Source organism: Equus asinus, chromosome 2, assembly GCF_041296235.1.
Source record: "Equus asinus isolate D_3611 breed Donkey chromosome 2, EquAss-T2T_v2, whole genome shotgun sequence".
In the NCBI taxonomy this organism is placed as follows: domain Eukaryota; kingdom Metazoa; phylum Chordata; class Mammalia; order Perissodactyla; family Equidae; genus Equus; species Equus asinus.
The window spans coordinates 20,681,182-20,702,437 of NC_091791.1; the positions used below are offsets into that span (position 1 = coordinate 20,681,182).

The window sequence follows — 21,256 nt, forward strand, 5'->3', positions numbered from 1 at the left end:
GATGACAATCTGCAAATACTACATGCTGGGGCCAGCGGTCACGGGCATTGTGATCCTCCTCTGAGGACCAGAGATCAGTTCCTCTATTTTAAGTGATAATTCCAAATTGTTGGCACTCTCTGGCCCAAACACCCTGCCAGCTGCCATCTGAGAAGGGGACAGAAGTGGCAAAGACTTTAAAATAACAGAATCAACTTCTCACAGCACTAAGAAAATCCTCTCAACCTTCCTCTTTGGGCCTGGCCTCAGCATCTCGTGGTTACAGGTGTACAGGAGGCAGGTGACATAAAGCTGTGATCACTGCAGAAAAGTGAGACAGCGGAGAACAAAGTAGGCCTAGCATGACACTGGGACACCTTTTCATTGTAGAACACTTCAAACATACCCAAGAGGAGAGAGAAGGGTAAAATGAAGCCCCATGAATCCACTCCCATTGTCAACAATTCTGACCAAACTTGTTTCATCTATACCCCCATCTCTTTCCCCACCCCACAGAATATTTTGAAGCAAATCCCAGACATAGTATCTTTTCAACCATTCTGTGATGACACCCATGCGGCTCAACAACTCCACAGGGGACAATCCACAGTGCTCATGGCTAACACATCTCCAATATAGCTCGCTGCTTCTGAGACAAGGGTGTGATTCCTAGCCCCAAGCAGTCCTAGGGAAGTGCGGGCATACTCAGAGGGAGGCGAGAATGTCAACCAGGAAGAGCAGCCCCACCTCAGCCTCCAGCTGGTTGGGTTGCCTGGAGTCAAGGCTTCCTGTCTGTGGGAGTCTGCTGTCTCCACTTATAAAAGTGAGATAATGAGGCCCATCTAGCAACAGCCTCGGGGCATGGCTGGCTACACTGATAAAAGCCATGGACTGCTGGGCCAACATAAAGGGAGCCACTAGAGGGTATCATGCCCTCTGACCTTTCCACAGTTGTTCTGCATGCCTCGAGGGTCCTGGGAAGATGCTGAAACCTTCCACGTGAGCCCTGAACTCCTCAGAGCCAGATCCTGTCACAGCAGCCCCAATGGTTTTTGACTTCACTGTGCTTTTCAGACTCCACATCTCTTCTCAGCCAACTCCTTCCACTGGGAAGCCCCCTCTCTATTTAGCTAATTCGCCTCATCCTTCAAAGCACTGTGCCATAATCTCTCCCTTCTTTACACAACCAAGTCACACTGCCTTTTGCCACTGAACTTCTAGAAGCTCCCATTTAGATCTTGTATAATTTTTAAATGTTGTATAAATCTTGTATAATTTAAATCTTATTCAATTTAAATCTTGCATAATAAGAAGAGCTTGTCTCCCCAGTTAGATAGCCAACTCTCCCCAAGTGAGGACCATGTCTCATATTCATTGTAGCTCTCAGTACCTACATGGAGAAGACCCTTAATCATCATTTGCTGATTTAATCTTCCTGAGAGCATTGTGGACCACTGACAAGACTGATTCTCAGGGCCAGGGAATATCTCTTGGCCAGGAGGCTGGCAAGACCAGTGGCTCTGAAACCAGGCCCTCTGCCCCATGTAGGGAGGAAGACTTTTCCTCTACTGAAATGGGGGTTCATCTGGCTGGAGAACGAATTAAATTCACATGAGACAGAATAGCAAGAGAAAATTAAACAAAGCTTTATGAGGAACCATGGCCCGGGGCCTTTCTTCCCGAAGGAAGAAAGGGCACCGAAGAAGTGGGGTGCACAGAGTGGTTATATACTCCCAAACAGGATGTTTCACATATGATTGAAATGTCCCTCCCACAATAGTCACAAGATTGCCCTGTTGGCACAGCGCTTGATGGCCACAGCAGGTAGTGGTCTGCTATCTCAGTGGGCGTAGCAGGAAGCAAGTCTATTGTCTCGAGCTGGGGTGGTCACAGGTGAGCACAGCAATCAGTTCCTAGCCTAAGGAAAGATGCTTAATCCTTAAAGAAATGCCAATGTTGGGGGGGGGGGAGGGGAGTCAGTTACAGGAGGTTACCAGAGAAGCACAATAAACAAATGCAGATTTAAGTCCTTGCCTTTGGCATTGATTAGGAGTTTCTAGAGAGAAGGTCGTATTCTTTCTTCTGATACAGAGAGGGAGATATCTTTACAGATGGAGAGTTCCTTTACAATGTAAATGTCTCTTACAATGGGTAAGCAAGTTCTACTTTTCAGTTGCTTTCCTGTCTTCAAAGTAATGAGCCACAAATAATCATGCCAAAGAGACATATGTTGGGGTGGCCAGTTCCAGACCCCTGCACCCCAAATCACCTGGGAGCCTCAGTCCTGCCCCAAATCTACTGAACGAGAATCCATGGGCAAGAGTACCTGAAACTCCCCTGACAATTCTCTGATGCAGTGACTGGGAGACAGTGGTTTAAATTTTCCAAGTTCCCTTCTGCATATAAGATGCTATGATTCTGGAGAAGTCTCTGTTGAACAACTGAGAAAGTAATTCAATCTTCTCATCCAGGTCTGCAGGAGGAAAACACTCACTTTTTATTGTTCCTTCAGATTTTCTCTTTTCATTCATTCCATGCATTTATTGGACACCTATTATGTGAAAGGTTCTGCCTCAAATGCTCTGAGGAATAGAATGCCTTGCCACAGAAAGTGTATGGGGAGACCAGATTACGGGCATGAGGAAATACTCAAGAGAGGAGATGAGAAATGCCTTAAAATCCCTCTTTCTCTCCCTCCACTTTGCCTCGTGGGCAAAAGGTAAAGTTAGAGAAAGACCAAACAAAATTCCCCCCACCTCTACAAGCCCTGGTGGGACCCCGAGTGGTGGCCTCGTGGGCCCAGAGACACAAATGGCTACAGTGGTTTGCTGTCTACCTCTCCAGTAGCCATTCCCCCTTCTCCACCCCTGCTCCAAGGATGTGACACAGGCCTGGCCAATCACAGCACGGCCTCCCCCTCGCTGCAGAGACTGGTTCAGGAAAGGGCATGTGTCCTAAGCTAGCCCAATCAGACTAAGTGACTCTCAGGACTTTTGTGGGAGCTACTGGGAGAAATTCTGGCTCTCTCTTGTTGGAGGAAATGGGAGGATGAGAAGCTGGAGCTGCTGAAGCCACTGAAGTCATTGTGCCACCTAGAGGAGAGGGCCTGGGGCTGCCAGGGACCATCCCAGGGAGACCCCTAAAACAAAGCCAATGGGGCAGAGTGGAGAGAAACCATGTTCTAATATATCATCACTTGGGCCCTCAATCCAGCCATGCCTGCAGCCAGAACCATTCCTGTACTTTTCGGTTACATGAGCCAATAAATTCCTTTTTTCACTTTAGCCAATATGCTTAATTGAGACAGATTTCTGTTACTTGCAGAGAAAGTCATAGCTGATTCATGTCAACACTAGGACCATAATGCATTACTATGTAGTTGAAACACGCTTTGAGAGGCTTTCCCATGTTATCCCATGTGACCCTCACAATGACCCTAAGAGGCAATGTGACAGCATGGGAAGCAGAAAATCCTTACTAAAGGTCAGGAAGCAATATGTTCTAGACTCTTGCTAATCAAAGTATGCTCCGAGGACCAGAAGCATCAGCATCTCCTGGGAGCTTGTTAGAAATGCAGAATCACAGCCCTGCCCCAGGCGTACTGAAGCAGAAAGTTTCACGAGATCCACAGGTGACTTGTATGCATGTTAAAGTCTGAGAAGCTCTGTTAGAATACTATCTCTGCTGCTTACTGATTGGGTGACTATAAGCAAATTACCTGATTTCTCTCTGCTTTTTCATGTGGACAATAGAGATCATAATAAAACAATATACAGATGCAGATATAGTGCAAAACCGAAACAGTCCTAAGTTTTAATCACGGCTCTTCCAGTAACTACGATCTTGGGCAAGTTACTAAACTTCTATTAGCCTCAGTTTCCTCATCTGTAAAACTGAGATAATAGTATCTGTCTGATAGAACTGATCTGAGGATTACCGTAGACAGTGTATGTCAAGTGCTTGGCACATTACTTGACCCAGAGTATCAGGATTCAATTAAAGGTACACATTCCTGTTATTATTGTCATACTGTTATAATTACTGTTACTAACCATGATAAAAAATGCTTAAATTAAAACTAAACATCTTCAGGTATAGTCCTTTACCCATCTGGAAACTGAGGTTCACAGAGATTAAGCAACTTGTACAAGCTCATCAAAGCAGGAAGGAGTAGAGTCTAGCTTGGCACCATCACCTTCCAATCTGGTATAGGTCACATGGTCGTTGATGGTTCTATGTTGACCTGTTCTTCCTCCCACCAGACTGTGGGCTCCTCCACAAGTTTGCTACCTCCATATCCGTGGGGCCTGGCCCAGTTCCTGCCCACAGTGGGCACTCCATGAGCATTTGCTGAATGTAGACCTTGACCACCTGACCTCTTTAACCTGTAGTTTTCGCACCACCCCAGACTATCTCCCTTGGTAAGGTACTACAGCGCCTTGGTACTTTAATTTAAGAAGCTAAGTACTGCTGCTAATCCTAATTAGAAACTTATGACAACATCTCATTTGGAGACCAAAGCTCCACTGGGAATCAAGTGCAGAAATTCGATTCTAGCCCCCAGGGGAGAATCTAAGAGAACAAGAACTTGGGCTGGGTACAGGATGGGGTGGGATCTTTTACTTGTCGGAGAAAAGCAACATGCTGTCATTAGTCAGAAAAAAAGTGCCAGGTTCTGCCTGAAGCAGAACTGTTGGCGCAGGAACTTTGGAAGCAACAATGCGAGCAAAGCAGAATCAGGACTTTGGCAACCGGTTGACATGTGCCGATCTACATATGGAGACTTGTCAGAAGGCTAGTCCTAGCTAGAAACAACCTCTGAGCCTTTGTCTTCTGACTTCAACCTTGAAGGCAGATCAAGGGCTGTGGATCTCGAACAAAACGGACCCTAAGTAAATGTGGAATGAGCTGAAGTGAACTGGAATATCTCTATTAAATAGGATAGTAGAAAGCATAAAAGAAGCTAGATTTAAACACAAATATAGCATTAATTACAATAAATCCAAATGGACTAAGTGCTCCAGTTAAGAGAACACGTGCAAATCAGTAGGAAGACACAATCCAAAAGAGCAGCATGGGCAAACCGCTTGAAAGGAAATTTCCCGCCAGAGAAGATCTAGACGGAAGAACCAATAAACAATCCAAAAAGTGCTCGACCTCAGTTAGTAATTAGCACAATAAAAAATAAAACCAGGATAAACTATTACACTCTCCCCAGACAGGCAAAAATTAAAAAGTTGGACAAGACAAAGTGTGAGCGAGAAGGTGGACCATTGAAAACTCTCAAACACTACTAGTAGGAGTGTAAACGTGGGACAACTAATTCTGAACAGAGCTTGCCAGTATGTAATAAAGTTGAGGATAAGCATGCATTCTGGTCCAGCAATTGCCCCCCTAGTTATGTACGTACTCCCACCTATATGCTGATGTACGTGTGTAGCAAGATAACGTTTGAGAATATTCATAGTAGTATTGTCCCTAATACCTTAAAACCGGAAACAAACCCAATGTCCATTAACAGTGGAATGGACAAATAAATTTATAGTCATACAATGGAAATTTATATAACAATTAAAAAAATAGACACACCCAACAACATGGATGGCACAATGTTGCATGAAAGAACACAGACAGTATGATTCCATTCATATGAAGTTCAAAAATAGGCAAAGCTAAAGTGTGACGTTAAGGGAGGCATCGAAGGGGGGTAGAACTGTAAGGAAATGACCGTCCTCAAAGTCAAGAGAGTGCAGAGGGAGGGGTTAAGCACGAGGAGGGCCTCTCAGGCGCTGCTGGGTGCTGTCTGTGTCCTATTCCTTGACTTTGGTAGTGGTTTTACGAGATTTATGGGATCTCACCATTATTACTTTTTAAACTGTACGGTACATAACTAGCCACTTTTCTGTCTATATGTTATACTTCACAATAAAACAAAAAAGAGAAAAAGAAAAGAGAAATGTAGAACAAGCTAAAACAAAAAGAAAAGCCCCGTTTGGAATTATCTGAATTCTGCCAGTGGCCAATTCAGTCGCGTGCAGCTTAGAAGGACTTCTACGGGGCTGAAGACAGAAATACAGAGGCTGGAGGAGGGCGCGTGACAGACAAAGGAAAGATTACTGAAGACCTGTATGAGTAGAGAAGGAGGTTATATTCAGGGGTTTCTGCCTGGAACTCCCACCTCTGAAATGCAGCCACCTTTTCCTTCTTACTTCATCCTTCAAGACATCCCCTGTATCCAGTCATCCTGTCTCTAGCACCCCTTTGGATTTTGTCCTTACCTCAATGAGCACTTTTCTTCCCATGTGATAATGGTTTGCCTTCCCATGTGATATCCTCAAAGCGAATCAGCAATTTTTTAATCTTTTCCTATCTGCTCCTTCCCACCAGCACTTAGGCCAATGCCTGACAAGCTGGTGCTTGTTGAATGACTGAATGAACGAGAGAATACTTTACCTTCAGCTGCAATTCCTTGTATCTCTTGGACATCCGAATGAGCAACTTCTCACCATTGATCATAGCAGATTTTTCCTGATAATACTGGACCATGGCCTGGGCAGCTTCTGTGTAAGCCATCTCTAAAAAGGCCTAGGAAAGAAAGGAAGGACGTACATTGAGCTTGACTCCATGCGCTTGACTTCAATAGTCTTTAACAAAATTCAGTACAAGGTATGACTCCATGTATATAAAGTTCAAGAAAAGGCAAAAGGAATCAACGGTGATAAAGTTAGAGGTGAACTGCTCCCTGGGGAGGGGGTGGGATACTGACTGACAAGGGCATGAAGAAACCTTCCGAGGTTCTGGAAATGTTTTATATCTTGACCTGCATCGTAATTACATAGGTGTACACATGTAAAAAATTAATGGAGTTGTACATTTAAGACTAGTGCACTTTAGACTGTATTTTATATCTCAATAAAAAGAAAAAATAATCAGTATAAGAAAGAGCTTTCTTTGATCCCATCCGTTCAAAGAGGCCTATTTATTAACTTTACCAAAAGACCAAAAGAGCTCGTTATAAGATGGCCCCTCTCCTGATCCCCATGGTTACCAAGCATTCTTCTTAGTTATGTCTGTCCATCCTGGGCTACCTCATGCCATAGGAGTCCCTCTGGGATTGGAGGATCCATTAACCCACAGTTCCCCGAGTGGAAGAGGTTGGTAGCGGGGTGGAGAGTGAGTCTGCTGCATGAGTGAACTTGCTATTTGGTGGTGGCAATGGCAGGAGACAGAGACACAAGCCCTGGATATTTGAGTTCTCACTTTCTTTGCAAAGAAAGAAATACATTAAAAAACTCAGGGCTCCCTAGGCTTGAAGGAAGGCCATGTCTTTGTGAGTTAAAGAGAGAAGAAAACCCTCGGTTACATTTCCACAGCATTTTCCCTCTTTATTTAATACTGTCATAAAACACTTACAAAGGAATCGGCTCTTCCATTCAACCGGTATCTGTAGACAGCTTCTAAATAGACTGTTTTGACTGACCCGTCAGTTTACCCCAGTAGCTGCTGTGGCGGATTTATCGCTGTTGTTGTTTCTTAGATTTGTGTGGTTTGTACAATAATGAGGATGTACTCATCTGGTCCGTCGATGTTGAGAAGGAAAAGTGGTCTGAGACAAGTGAGCCCTCCTTGTGAGCCCCTGCTCCCCCATTTTCTTGAACCAAATGGGCTAAACAATCTCCTTCTGCCTCCTTCCCTGACATTTCTTTTTGAATTTCAGCTATGCTTTTCTCCATGTTGTCACATTCTATTGGCAGAAGTGTGGGAGACTAAGAAGTCAAGATTCTTTAGAGTTTCATTTCAAATTCTGCCACTCAGCTATCTAAGTGCCTCTGTCTTGATGCAAACATTTTAGCACCTCTAGCTCTCACCAGTCAAACGGGAATAATATTAGTTCAGTTAATCTCACTGCATTAATGTTGCAAGCTGAATTTTGGACATTTACCCGAAACAGAATTCTGGGAAGTAGGAACAAAGAGCCTAAGTGAGTAGTGCAAGCCCAGGTTGATGGAGGAAGACCACTGAGGATCTGATGTGACTCTGAGTCTCCAAAGTTCATGCCGTAATTAAGAAAAGAATTTCTCCTATCCCTGTTCCTCTGATTCAGAAAGTAAAAATATTTGTTAAAAATAAAAGATAAAATTTGCTGATTTCTGACCACTCTCTGTATAAACTCCCACTTTGACTTTAGAAATGAAGGCAGACATATTAACCCCCAAGGACTCGGTCAATCCCCACGAGTTGAGGGTCTTAGTTCCTTAGACTAACCAGGCATCCATTCATTCCCACCTACTCTCCAGTTATGAGACCCGAGGGCCTCAGATGCTAACACCAAGGATCAGTGAAAATGGCTGTCTCCAGTCAGTACTTAGCTGGCTCCAAATCCACGCCCTCAGGTAGGAGAAGCTTAGAGGGTGAGACGGTAGCATTAGCTCAAGAGGTTAGCAACACAATGGAAAGACTCAAGTCCATAGATTTCTATTTGGGGGCCAGTTGGCTTTTCTATGTTAATGAGTTCCTTCATTCCATAGCACCTCCTCACCTCTAGGCAACCCGCAAAGACCTGTACCCATCACAAGAAGGGTAAGATGAAACAAGGGGAAACAACACCACCAACAAAAACCTCTGTGCAGTACCAACAAGAGACCAACTCTCTATCACCTCTCTATGTTAAGAATAGCTTCTTTAAAAAAAAAAAATTTATGTAGCTCCCCTCCACCAATGTGTGGTCTATCTGGTACATATGACTGTGAAAGGGCCCAGACCTACCTGATTAGTAGACTTCATGAGGATGTAATTAGTGACCTTTCCAAAGGGCAGCCCCAGGTTAATGACGTCATTCTCAGTGCAGCTTCCTTCAGGGAGATTACAGATGTGTACCACGCGGCCAGCACCCATTTTCCGCTGTGCAAACTAATGGGAACAAAGAGCAGTGGCTGGTCTTCAAAAGACATTTCCGTCTTGCCCTCTATTTCAGATGTTCCTAATGGCTATTTTCCCCTAAACAATGGTTGCAAAACTGTAATTTACAAAATTAATGCAGAAAAAGAATCCATTCACAGACACATAAAAAATAGCAATTTTATGCCATTTCTTCACAAAAAAGATTCGCAACACTTTTAATGAGCAATCACATCCCCAGGGTACCAGTTGCTGGTGGGAGGTTGCGTATCTATAATGTTTTTAGAATATTCTTTAGTAATATTTCACAAAACTTAAGATATATATAGCCCATGATCCTGCCATCCTACTTTTGGAAATCTATCCTACAGAAATAAATGCACCAATATGCAAAGACATATGTACAAGGACATTTATTGCAGTAATTTGTGAGGTGGCAAAAAACTTTGGGAACAGCCTGAATGTCCAAGAGTAGGAGAATGTTTGAGTAACTGATGGTTCAAACACACAATGGAAAACTACAAAGCCATTAAAAGGAGGAGGTAAATGAGCTGATAGAGACTAATTTTTATGATAGATTAAGTAAAAAACAGGTTGTCAAGTAGCATGTGTAGTATGACACCATTTTTATAAAACAAAACAAAAACCAAAAACATACGAGAAAGAGGTAGATGAAACAAGTGTTGTAAAATTTTGATAATTTTTGGAAATGGGGGATGGGTATACAGGGATTAATTACACTGGTCTCTACTGTTCTGTATGTTCAAAATGTTCACAATGAAAACATTTTAAAGGATGTTAGCATAGAGAAAGGTGTGGGAGGATATATATGACCCCGTCAACACTGGTAATCTTCAAAGAGCAGAACTAGAAGGGAGCAAGGGGAGAGATGTTTAGCCTTCTCCTTATATATCATATTGTTTGACTTACAATGTTTAAAATCCCAATAAAGCAAAAAGAGCATGGAGAGAATCTGTGGGAACCTAATATATACTATACATAGATATTCAAGCAACAGTGTGTGGTTTAGCGCAGTGGCCTTCAGCACTTTGTTCGCCTTGGAATCCTTTCTTTCGAGCAAAACCTTCCTCACCAGCCCAAATAGGCGACAGATAAGAGGAGCTGCTCTAGACAAACCTCGGGTCCAGCACCCAGCCGCCACACGCCGCCCTGCAGTCCAAAGGCACCTCTAAGGATCACAGTTTGGAAGGCAAGACCCAGGCCTAATCAAAGCTCCTGGAGGGAGGAAGTGTGTCTGTTTGGTCTGTGCAAACCTTAATTAGCCTGGAGTCTCTGGGAGGCTCAAGAATTAGTAACCATAAGCGAACCCCATGTGGAAAAGAAGGATGCAATTTTCCAAACCCAAAACACGTTCTAATAGCATAGTCTACATTTGCATAATCATCATTTTCTAGGATAATATGAATGTCAACATCTAATTACATTTGATGCGGGTCCGACTCTGCTAAGGTAATACAGTGCAAAAGTCTGAGGTCTCATCCCTAACAAGGGCTAATACTTGGGTAATTTTACCATGAAAAGCCCTCATTTGTTGCATCTGGGCTGAGGACAATTAGAGTCTATTGGAATTTCTTTTTATGGTTCAGCTCTGAACTGGAGAAAGCCAGGCGCCCCTTTTAGACCTCCCTGTCTGCAATGTCCAGAGGTCGAGCACGATCCTAAAGGGGAACAGGATTCCGTGTGTGGCCCAGCAGCTCCCAGAGCATCCCCATGCCTCCCTGGACTGCAAATGGATATCCCTGTAAGCTGGGAGACTTTGAGTCCAAGCCTGGCTAAAAAGGACTGAGCCCTTCTCCAGGACGGCAGAAGGAGGGCTGTTAGGACGCAGGATCTTTGCCTCTCACTGGGGTGAGCGGTCCATATAAAGATGCAGACCTGGCTGAGTTCTCAAGCAGGGTTAAGTGGCTGGTCCTCTGAGTTTATCGACAGGAGTCCTGAGGCTGGGCCTCCTCTAAGTGGGGCATGTTTCTGCCCCATGTGACTTTGCTGGGGTCGGCCTGGGCTGATGTGAGCTTGGACCACACAGCACATGCGCAAGGCAGTTCTGGGCCGCTCCTGCTCCTTGACTGTCCAGTTGCCTAGTGACGAGGCATGAGGGCCAGCGCCTCTCTCCTTGTCTCCTCCAGCCTGAAAGAACAACTCAAGGGGCTTTTATCTGAGTATGAGCACACCAGCTGCTGCTGGGCAGTGGAACAAGCCTGCCGAAGAATGAACACCCACCCTCATGGCGGCCCATCACCGAGGAACAGGACGAACTCATACTTCAGACGTCGTCAGCAAGGCACCAAAATGAACTGGTCTCAACTAAGGTTTTCACTCAAATTTAAAAAATACATCCCATGAGGGCTTTTTTCTCCCAAGATTTTAAATCAGAAATAGAAGTTGAATTTTACTGATTGAGTCCCTTGTTGTCACTTAATATCATATAATCACATAATCATGAGATTTTTAGTATTCTTCCAGTTAATTACGCTAACTGGGAGCTTCTCAACTGGTGAACTGCAAATAGGTTAGAGGTATGCCAAGAAGGTGACCCTTCAGGGTGGAGGCCGAGTACATCCAGGGACCACGAGCAGCTTCTTCAGTTTTACCAGTTTACTTTAGTGTATCCTTTTTTTTTTTTTTTAAGATTGGCACCTGAGCTAACATCTGTTGCCAAGATTTTCTTCTTCTTCTTCTTCTTCTTCTCCTCCTCCTCCTCCCCGTCCCCTCTCCCTTCCTCTCCCCCTCCCCCTCCTTCCTCTTCTTCCTCTTCTTCTTCTTCTTCTCCCCAAAGCTCCCCGGTACATAGTTGCATACTCTAGTTGCAGGTCCTTCTAGTTGTGCTATATGGGATGCCGCCTCAGCGTGGCTTGATGAGCAATGTTAGGTCTGCACCCAGGATCCAAACCAGTCAAACCCTGGGCCACGGAAGTGGAGCATGCAAACTTAACCACTCAGCCTCAGGGCCGGCCCCCAGCGTGTCATTTTCTAAGTGAGCTATGAAATGAAAATCTTGCAAATCTAAAATCTTGAGAATCGCCGTGTTAATGCTTTGCTCTGAGTTATGTCTGGCTTCAAACATTTTTATGTGTTATATTCTCTTGCAAATATTTGATTTAGGATGGTTCCATCTATGTTCTTTTCGGTCATTGATCTAAAATCTCTTTTTGTTAAACTCAGGTTCAAAATCATATTTGAGTCATAGAAGGTGTAGAGTTATATGTATGATCACTCTATTCTATCTATTCTTGAAACAGTTATACAAACATGGCTATTATTTGCCTTATGCTCTATGGGAGATCTGAATGACGGGGGAGAAAGGGAAGTAGGGAGGAAAGTGGGAACGTGAGAGGAAGGGAGGATGCGGTCTTTTGATGGCACCTCTAGAGTAATGTTTGTTTGCTGGGGCAGGGACAACCCTGCGTGCCTTTGAGCAGGCAGCATGATACTCTATGCTAATTCCCAACGGGGCTCTCTAAGTCCTTAATAGTCTTTGAAAGTGATAATATCTCAAGAGACACTATTATTATTATTATCATTATTATTATTATTATCGACACGTAAAATACCTGAGTTGAGATCATACTTTGAGTTTCTTTACTCTATCAATATAGTAACCCTGGTTGGATCTTAGGCTGATGAGAAAGTCTGATTGGTGTGTGTCTGTGTTCTTGATTAATAACAATGGGTAACTAGTTAATTACTCACTAATGTAAGTACTTTGGCAGATACAGTACTTTTTCAAACATGGAATGCAGGACAGTGGCTGGTAGGAGTAAATAATTAAAAAGAGTTTTGGCTGTAAAAAGCTTGGGACTTCCTGATGTAATGGGAAGAAGGTAAGCCTGGAAGACAGAGGACCTGGATTCAGGTCCCAGCTCAGACACTGATTAGGTGCATGACAGGGACAGACTAGTTTTCCTTTCTGGCCCTTAGTTTCCCCGTGTCTGGAATGAGGAGGGTAGACTATGCATCTACAGTCCTTTCTGGATGTGAAATATCCATGCATATGTGGCTCTAAGCTCTAAAATTCCACTCCTCACTCCCCCAGAAACCTTGCCAAGCTAAACCCTAAGTTCCAGGATAATGATAACTTTGCCCAACTGCGTTTGGCATAAACAGGAAACCCGTCTTTCCCACTCCCCGTCCCAGTGACTGTATTTGTCTCCCTCTCTCTGTGATCAGCTACCTCAGCGTGCACACGGTCACAGGCGTGTTCATCTTTCAGACATGCCTGTCTGTGTTGGTGGTGGTCTCATCTTTACAGGGCTGAAGATAAGCTCTAAGCAGTGAGCACGTTGTGACGAGCTCTGCAGCTCCCTGAATGGACTCTGCGTCCACAGTGCCTGGAAGAGCTGAGATGATGTAGTGAGATGAACTAAAGTCATGGGGGCCTACTGCCTCTCTGAGGACAGACCCACATCAACTGTGTGCCTTATAATCTCCAGGCGCCAGGGCCCCGGCAGTGTCAGCATCAGACGCACCTGGATTTGTCTCTGCTCCCCAGAGACTAACAGTGGGCAAGTTAGTGAATTTCTCCAAGCCTGAGTCTGCTTGTCTATAAAACGGGGAAAATAAAAATTGATTCCACAGGACGGTTTAGGAGACAAAAATGCCACAAGGTATGTAAAGTGCCTTGGCACCACATGTGGCATCCAGCAGCCTCCTATAAATAAATATTTGTTCCTTCTTTCCTCCAACAGTTAAAGGATGTGCTATGATAATCCTAGACTGGTAAAAATAGGACTGTACTGCGAATATGTAAGAGAAAGTCTGCATTCTTAGGAAATTCATACTGATGTAGTTAGGGGTGAAGAGGTACGATGTTTCCAACAGTGTGGGAAAAAACATACATAGATGATTAGAAGACGGATGATATGATAGACGGAGATGGGTGGATAGAAGAGCAAAAAAGAGAGAGACAGAAACAGAGAGACATAGAGAGAGAATGATAAAGTAAATGGGCCCAAATATAAAAAAGTAGTGAATCTGAACAAAAGGTCTACAGGAGTTCCTTATACCTTTTTTGCAACTTTTCCATAAGTCTGAATTACATTAAAACTAAAAATTACCAAAACTAAATTTTTCTGATGTGCTCTGGGACAGAAGAGCAGATGGGTTTAGAGAGAACCGTAAGACCTTGGCAGCTCAGACTTTTGGTGTGAGGCGTTGATGGGCTTGGTTAACACCCCACCCTGCTCTGCCTGCTGAGCCCCTGGGAGGCCCACATGTGACAGGTACTTTTGAGACTTTCCAGCCCAGGGTTAAACCCCTAAGAGAGCTAAGGTGTCGGGGGTGTAACTGAAGTCCTAATTGCAGTCATGTGTCACTTACAAGGGGGACACGCTCTGAGAAACGCGTCATTAGGCAATTTTGTTGTTGTGTGAACATCACAGAGTGTACTTACACAAACCCAGATGGTGCAGCCTACTATACACCTGGGCCATGTGGTACTAATCTTAAGGGACCACCATCATATATTCAGTCCATCTTTGACTGAAACATTGCTATGCAGTGCACGACTGTACTAACCTAAAGGGACAGTCATCCTTTCCCAGCCTGGGGGACGCTTCAGTCCATCTGCAGGCCAGCACTGACCTAGAATGCCCCCACATGCCATCAGGGGCTTGGGCTGTATGTTTTCACACGCTGGCGTCACTCATTTACAACCAGAGGCTGCTTCTAATGGTTCATGTGGCTGGGTCCCAGACCTCTCAGCTCACCCACAAATCTTTTATAGATGGGTAGAAATGTGAAAGGAGCAAATAGACTCGTGTAGGAAGAGTCTGAGACCTTTTAATGCCCTCTGATGCAGGTGGGAACAGTGTTCACAGGTGAGTTCAAAGAACAAGCCCGTTTCAAATAACTCACAAGGTTGCAATAAAAATGTGGCTTAGGGCAACAGGCCTATGAGGTGAGAGTAGTCTCTCAAAGTGCTTTCTAGAGCTACAAGATAGAGACTCCATCTTCAATAAGACATTTCCGTGCTCCAGCCTGACCTCCTTTAGGTGTGACCCAATTTCATCTAGCACACAGTCTGCGGGCCTCTGCTGGGTTTGCACAGGGCAAATAGTTATTCCTCACAGTGTTGATTTTGAACATATTAAGCAGATCGCAAATGGGTGTGGGTTCCATAGCTATGGATCTTGGCTTAACTTGGAGGATAGACACAGATGTCTTTATTGACACTTTCAAACATTTTATAAAGCATATTAGCTTTGACTTAGAGTAAATCTACTTTTATTGGTGCCAGACTTGCCTACGGGTCTTGGGTGGTTCACTTGCCAAGTAACTTCACTATCCCTGTAGACTTTAGAGTCAGGGAATCTTAAAACAGGGAGGTCATCTGGTTCATACCCATCACTGTGCATGCGGACGCTGACGCATGGGAGAAGGTAAGGAACTTAGTCTGTGGGCAATGAAGTAGTGGTAGATTTGTGATGACAACTCAGGCCTCACTGAAAAGTCCATCAATCACAGACTTGATAAACTATGGTGGATGCAAACAATAGAGGGTGTTACAACATAAGACAGGGTTTTATGCCTGGATGGGGAAGATATCTAGAAACCAATTTTATCTTAAGTGAAAAGAACCAAGCTGCATAACAGATTATATGGCATTATCTCATTTTTGCAAAAAAACCCATAGTTTTTCTAATTAAATGTGCACACGTGCACTAGCTAGAGACAAATAGTTACAGCAAAAGACATTTACCTTCGGTTTCCTCTGCAGCGTTGGATTTTCTATTTTTTGTATTTCTGTTACTGTTTGAATTTTTTACACCATGCTTGTACTACTTTTGCATGGAGAAAAAATACTTCAGATTCATAAAAAGAAAAGAAAAAAACAGAAAACAAAACCCACCTAGATCTCCGGCTGCCCTGCTCTTTGCTCTTTGAAAATGCACAAGGTGGGCCCTGCAGTGGGGACAAGAGCAGGGCCAGAGCTGGAATGGTGGGGGAGGGGGTTTGCCACATCAGTTGCTACTCTTCAAGCTCTCTGGAAATCAGGAGACCAGAGTGCTCTGAGCAGGACTGAGGCCAGGGAGGACAGTTGCTCTAGAAACAGCCCACAATCTGAGGGGTGACGTATGACTTGACTTTAGGGACAACCTAAACCTCTGGCCTTCCACAACCATATACGTTTCCCTGTGCCTCCGTTTTCTTATTTATGCAAGTTTTCTGGTGTGCAGGGTCCTGGTGAAACAGAAACCATAGAAACGACATGCATCACCCCAGGCCAGGGAGGGCGGCACCAGCACTAAACAAACTCCAAGGTGGCTGTGAAAACTGCAAGGCTGTTTTACGGGGCCAGTCAGCAGGCAGGGTGCATCCTGGGCAGGCACAAGAAAACTATTTACAGCCTGAGAAGCCCCGATGGCCCCTTCCAGAAACTTGATTACTCTGTTTATGACGACTCAGGCAGCCAAGGACCAAGTGCCTCTGCTCTGTCAGATGGCAGAAGCTTCAATGAAAGTGAACACCTCTCTCCTGGGACCCTGTGGTGGGAGGAGAGGGGCTGGGGACAGACACAAATTACTCACCCACCAGCAAACACAGCATGCAACTGTCAGTTCAGTGTCCCATATCTGTCAACAATAACCATGGAAACGAAAGGCTCGCACTCCCACGGAATTGAGACAAGTGTAAGTTCAGCTAAGCCTGGGGCTGGTGGAGGTGGTAGATGGTTTCGCGGTGGTTTTAGGTTTTGTAGCAGTTCAGAGACCTTCTGAAGGCTCATTCCTGGAGCCAAGTGTCACTTTGTTCTCCGGCTTAAAAACAGAGCTTTAGAAGCAGCAAGTGCTCTCTGCTCCACAAACAATGGTGTTATTATAATGGTGGAGTTCTGGCTGGTTCTGGCTTTACTCAACAAGATGTGTTTCTGAAAAGATGGATGTAAGTGGAATCAGACAGAAAAAGCCCTGGCACAGGACCAGAAAACACTTCTGGAGGATGCATCAAAGCCTTCATGGGTTCTCTGGGGAGACTGGGAGGGGGTTAATGGAGAATTTTACCATCCTTATTAAAGATTCCTTTTCCATTTGAATTTTTGCAAAAAGCATAAATTATGTATGAAAAAACAATAAAAATGTGTATGTAAAAGTTGCTCACTTGGCCCTCATCTGAGCCTCGCAAAGGATCTTTTGATAACAGAGTAATCACTCCTTGATTTATTGGTTTATTTTTGAAGGTCATTATTTGTAGGCAGAAAAAAAATCAATAATTTCTCTGAGGGACTCCCCTGCTACTAAAGGAGACTTGCAAAGTATCTTTCAGTCGCAGATTAATCAGCTCTTCAATTCTCAGCTTGTCTTCAAATGTCAATATTTTTGTATTTCAGGTTTTCCTAAAGAGAGACACACCTGCATTCAGGCAGCTGTGACTACAGGGTTTACTAGACAGATTTGTGGGTGAGGAACACTGATACTGAGACTTGCCCACAGTCACATGGCCAGCAGACAGAGCCGGCCTTGACAGGATAGGTTACCCCAAAACAGGGCTTAAAAGGTCTTCTTACACAGGGCTGGCCCTGTGGCATAGTGGTTGAGTCCTGCGCACTCCTCTTCGGCAGGGCGGGTTCACAGGTTTGGATCTTGGGCAGAGACCTACACCATTCATCAGCAGCCATGCTGTGGCAGTGACCCACATACAAAAAATAGAGGAAGGAGACCAGCCCCATGGCTGAGTGGTTAAGTTTGCGTGCTCCGCTGCAGGCGGCCCAGTGTTTCATCAGGTCGAATCCTGGGCGTGGACATGGCATTGCTCATCGAACCACGCTGAGGTGGCATCCCACATGCCACAACTAGAAGGACCCACAACTAAGAATATATAACTATGTACTGGGGGGCTTTGGGGAGAAAAAAGGAAAAAAATAAAATCTTTAAAAAAAAAAATAGAGGAAGACTGGCACAGATGTTAGTTCAGGGCTAATCTTCCTCACCAAAAAAAAGAAAAAAGGGGGGGGTCTCGTTACTCAATAATAGCCCTTGTTACTTCCTATGCACTGCACAGTTCACAAATCATGGTCACATATGTAGTCTTATTTGATCCTCGCAAGTACAGGACAACTCTGGTCCACACTGAGCCTTGCTTCCACCTTCTGGCTTTGACCATACATGGTCAACATATGATGTTCCAAGATCTGAGGCATAATCAAAACTATCAATTACACAAGCCAGGTGAAAACCTATCATTTATTTTACCCTCAAAAGTCATTACTAGGGGTGTTATGGACCCCATTTAAGAAAACAGAGCCTCAGAGAAGTATGGTGACTTGCCTGAGACCACACAGCTGGTGGGTTCCAGAACTAAGACCTGAAATTAGGTCTCTTGACTCCGCATGCACAGGAAAGGGCCTCTGGTTCACTGGTCATTGGCCAAGGGTGGGGTTGAGCATGAGAGCTGTCTTGGCCTGGCCTCTCCTCACCCCACTCAGCGCCCTCCCCTTTATATAGGGGCTCAGTTGACATCAGCTCTCTTTACTATGCCCAGACCCCTGGCCCACCTGCCACCCAATCCAGCCTCCTGCATCTCAGTCACAGTCTGCTTCCCCTCAGTGCTGGGGTCTCAGAGCAGGGTTGTGGGCACAGAGATGCCTCCATGGTCCACAGTGGGGGCAAACAGGCCCCAGAGCTGCCAGCACCCACATTGAGACACAAGGCCATGTAATTAGGAGTCTGACCTCAAAGACAAACAACAGGCTTCACTGAACCCAGCCATTCTGCTCTCCTGGGACTGACCCCAAGTGGCCACTGAGCAGACGTGGTCCTGAACATGGAGAGTACAAAGTGGGAAATGACAAAATTCTCTTTCACCAAAACATGGGTTTGCAGACGGGGGCTCTCTCTGGAAGCATTTCTCCCATTAAACATCACAAACAAACAGACACAAACGAGTAGAGATCTTGGCCCAGGCAGGCCTCAACTTCTGTCATGAACCTCCTCACCTCTCCACTCACTCACCCCCAGGGCCTGACACCTACTCTTCTTGGCTTACCCTTTCCGAGTTTTGCGCAAATGCCCAGACACATGGTGGGCATGGCATGGGGACATGTGGAGGGGACAGCACATGGCGGCCTGCTCTCGTGAGCGTGTGCTCTCTCATTGCATGAGGAGAGAGAAAGAGGCTGCAGCTGCTCACATCAGGAACGGAAAAAAACACAGGCACAGGCAAAAAAACGCAGATGCGCCCTTTAGCAGGGTTCAGCCACATGCATTTTGTTTTACAGTTGGTTCCACATCTCCCATCTCCTTCCTTGTGTTCCCAGGGGAGGAGCAGAGAAGCCAACAGCTCCTGGGGGAAGGGGCTACACGCAGTAGGAAAACAGGAAACCGAAGAGAGAAAGGGAGTTGTCATAATCGGTGGAAAAAGGAGGGATGGAAGCCTTAGAGCTTTGGGGGCCTAAAGTGCATGTTGTAGAGAGAGAGGAGCGCGAACACAACTGAAAGCGAAGTGTTACACAGGTGCAGCCATTTCCCCAAGGGGCCAGATAGACCATTAGGGCCTGGTCCCTACTTTCAAAAACATTTTCTCTTTCAGGTTCAAGTTTCAGAACTACCTTCTCATAGGAAACAGTCCACTTCAATAAAACATCAAGAAGTCTTTAAAAACACACACACAGAAAAGCTCAAACTTCTTTTTCTAAACCAGTGCCCAATGCCAGAGAGCCTCTGAGTGCTTTTGACTTTAAGAATTTACATCAGCTTTTTTATCTGCGTGTTTCAGCACTGGCTGGACTGAATGGAACAGCTCTCGACCTCTGTCTGGGGACATGTTCTCCTGAACAGCACAAAGCCACGTCTGTACCTGCTTCATCCCGGCCTCCTCTGTACCACTACACCAGGCATAGCAGGCAATGCAAATGCTCTGATGGTGACAAGGACAATAGAGAAAATGCTTCTGTACTCACATTTGTCCCCGGGGAAGCCGAAGGAAATGCAGGATTTGACTGAGCAAATGGCCTTGCCGGAACGGCCGCATAGGATGTTGCAAGATTTGAGGCATAATCTAAATGATAAATTACACAAAGCCAGGTGAAAACCTAGGCATTTTCTGTACCTTCAAAAGTCATTATTAGGACATAAGTGGGAAGAGAACAATGAAAGTGTCCTTTAACATATTAATTAGTGATCAATGTGAATATATCTCTGGGCATGTTGATAACCAGCCAAGCTTTACAACTAAAGCGTTTCAGAAAATGTTGAAGAGCCCAGCCAGCAGGCCTGTGCATTTTAGTGTCTTGGGATCTGTTTGCTGTGTAGATATATATCAGGCGGGAACATCAGGGCAGTTTGGTTATTCAAGACACGACATAATGAGCCTTCGGGAGCTGGTTCCTGCTTCAAGTGGCTGACCTGGAGCGTCTTACTCACCTTCATTCCCAACAGGGTTATAAACGGCTGTGCTGTTGGGAGAAGGACACAGGGTTCCCTCTGCTGAACCGAGTACACAACGGACACCAGCGCTGGAGAAGGGGGAAAAGGGGCAACCAGGGCCTCAATAAGTTAAAGAACAACACGTGAGCCAGACAGCCCGCTCCCCTAGGCGAGGACTCGAAATAGTTGAAAATAGACGTTCAAACAAAACCTCATACATGAATGTTCATAGCAGCATTATTCACCATAGCCAAAAGGTAGAAATAATCCAGACATACATCCAAAGATGAGTGGATAAACAAAATGTGGTATATACATACAACAGAATATTATTCAGCCATAAAAAGGTTGTACCTGCTACAACATGGATGAACCCTGAAAATATTTTGCTAAGTGAAAAAATCCAGTCACAAAAGGCCAAGTATTAAATGATTCCATTTATGTGAAATGTCCAGAAGGGGCAAATCCATGGAGATAGAAAGCAGATGAGGGAGGGGAGGGAGGAATGGGGAGTGACTACTTAATGGGGATGGGGTTTCCCCTGCTGGTGATGAAAATGTGCAGGAACTAGATTGTGGTAACATTTGCACAACTCTGTGAATGTGCAAAATACCACTGAATCGTTCACTTTAAAATGGTCAAAATGGTGAGTCTTATGTGAATTTTACCACAATATAAAACAAGGGAGCCATAAATAGGAGACCTTTTTCAAATTATTTTTTAAATCACGGCAAAATACACATAACATAAAATTCACCATCTTAGCTATTTTTAAGTGTCCAGTTCAGTGGCATTAAGCATATTCACATTGTTTTGCAACCATCACCACCACCCATTTCCAGAACTCTTTTCGTCTTGCTGAAACTCTGTACCTATTAAACACTAGCTCCCCATTTCCCCCCCCCCCACAGCCCCTAGCAACCACCATCCTACTTTCTTTCTATGAACCTGACTACTCTTGGTACCTCCTATAAGTGGAATCATACGATATTTGTCTTTTT

General features: G+C 44.7%; 1 protein-coding gene across 6 annotated transcripts in view; it reads right to left on the reverse strand.

Annotated features, from left to right (window-relative positions):
- Positions 1-21,256, reverse strand: part of RBM20 (RNA binding motif protein 20) — a 189,713-nt gene that overhangs the window by 30,236 nt on the left and 138,221 nt on the right. For all 6 annotated transcript variants that reach the window (XM_044750960.2, XM_070483295.1, XM_070483299.1 and 3 more), the window contains exons 4-7: positions 20,253-20,344; positions 19,790-19,887; positions 8,746-8,889; positions 6,433-6,564 (exon numbers count right to left, since the gene is read on the reverse strand). In XM_044750960.2, coding sequence (XP_044606895.2) covers positions 6,433-6,564; positions 8,746-8,889; positions 19,790-19,887; positions 20,253-20,344 — 466 coding nt within the window. The remainder of the gene's footprint in view (positions 1-6,432; positions 6,565-8,745; positions 8,890-19,789; positions 19,888-20,252; positions 20,345-21,256) is intronic.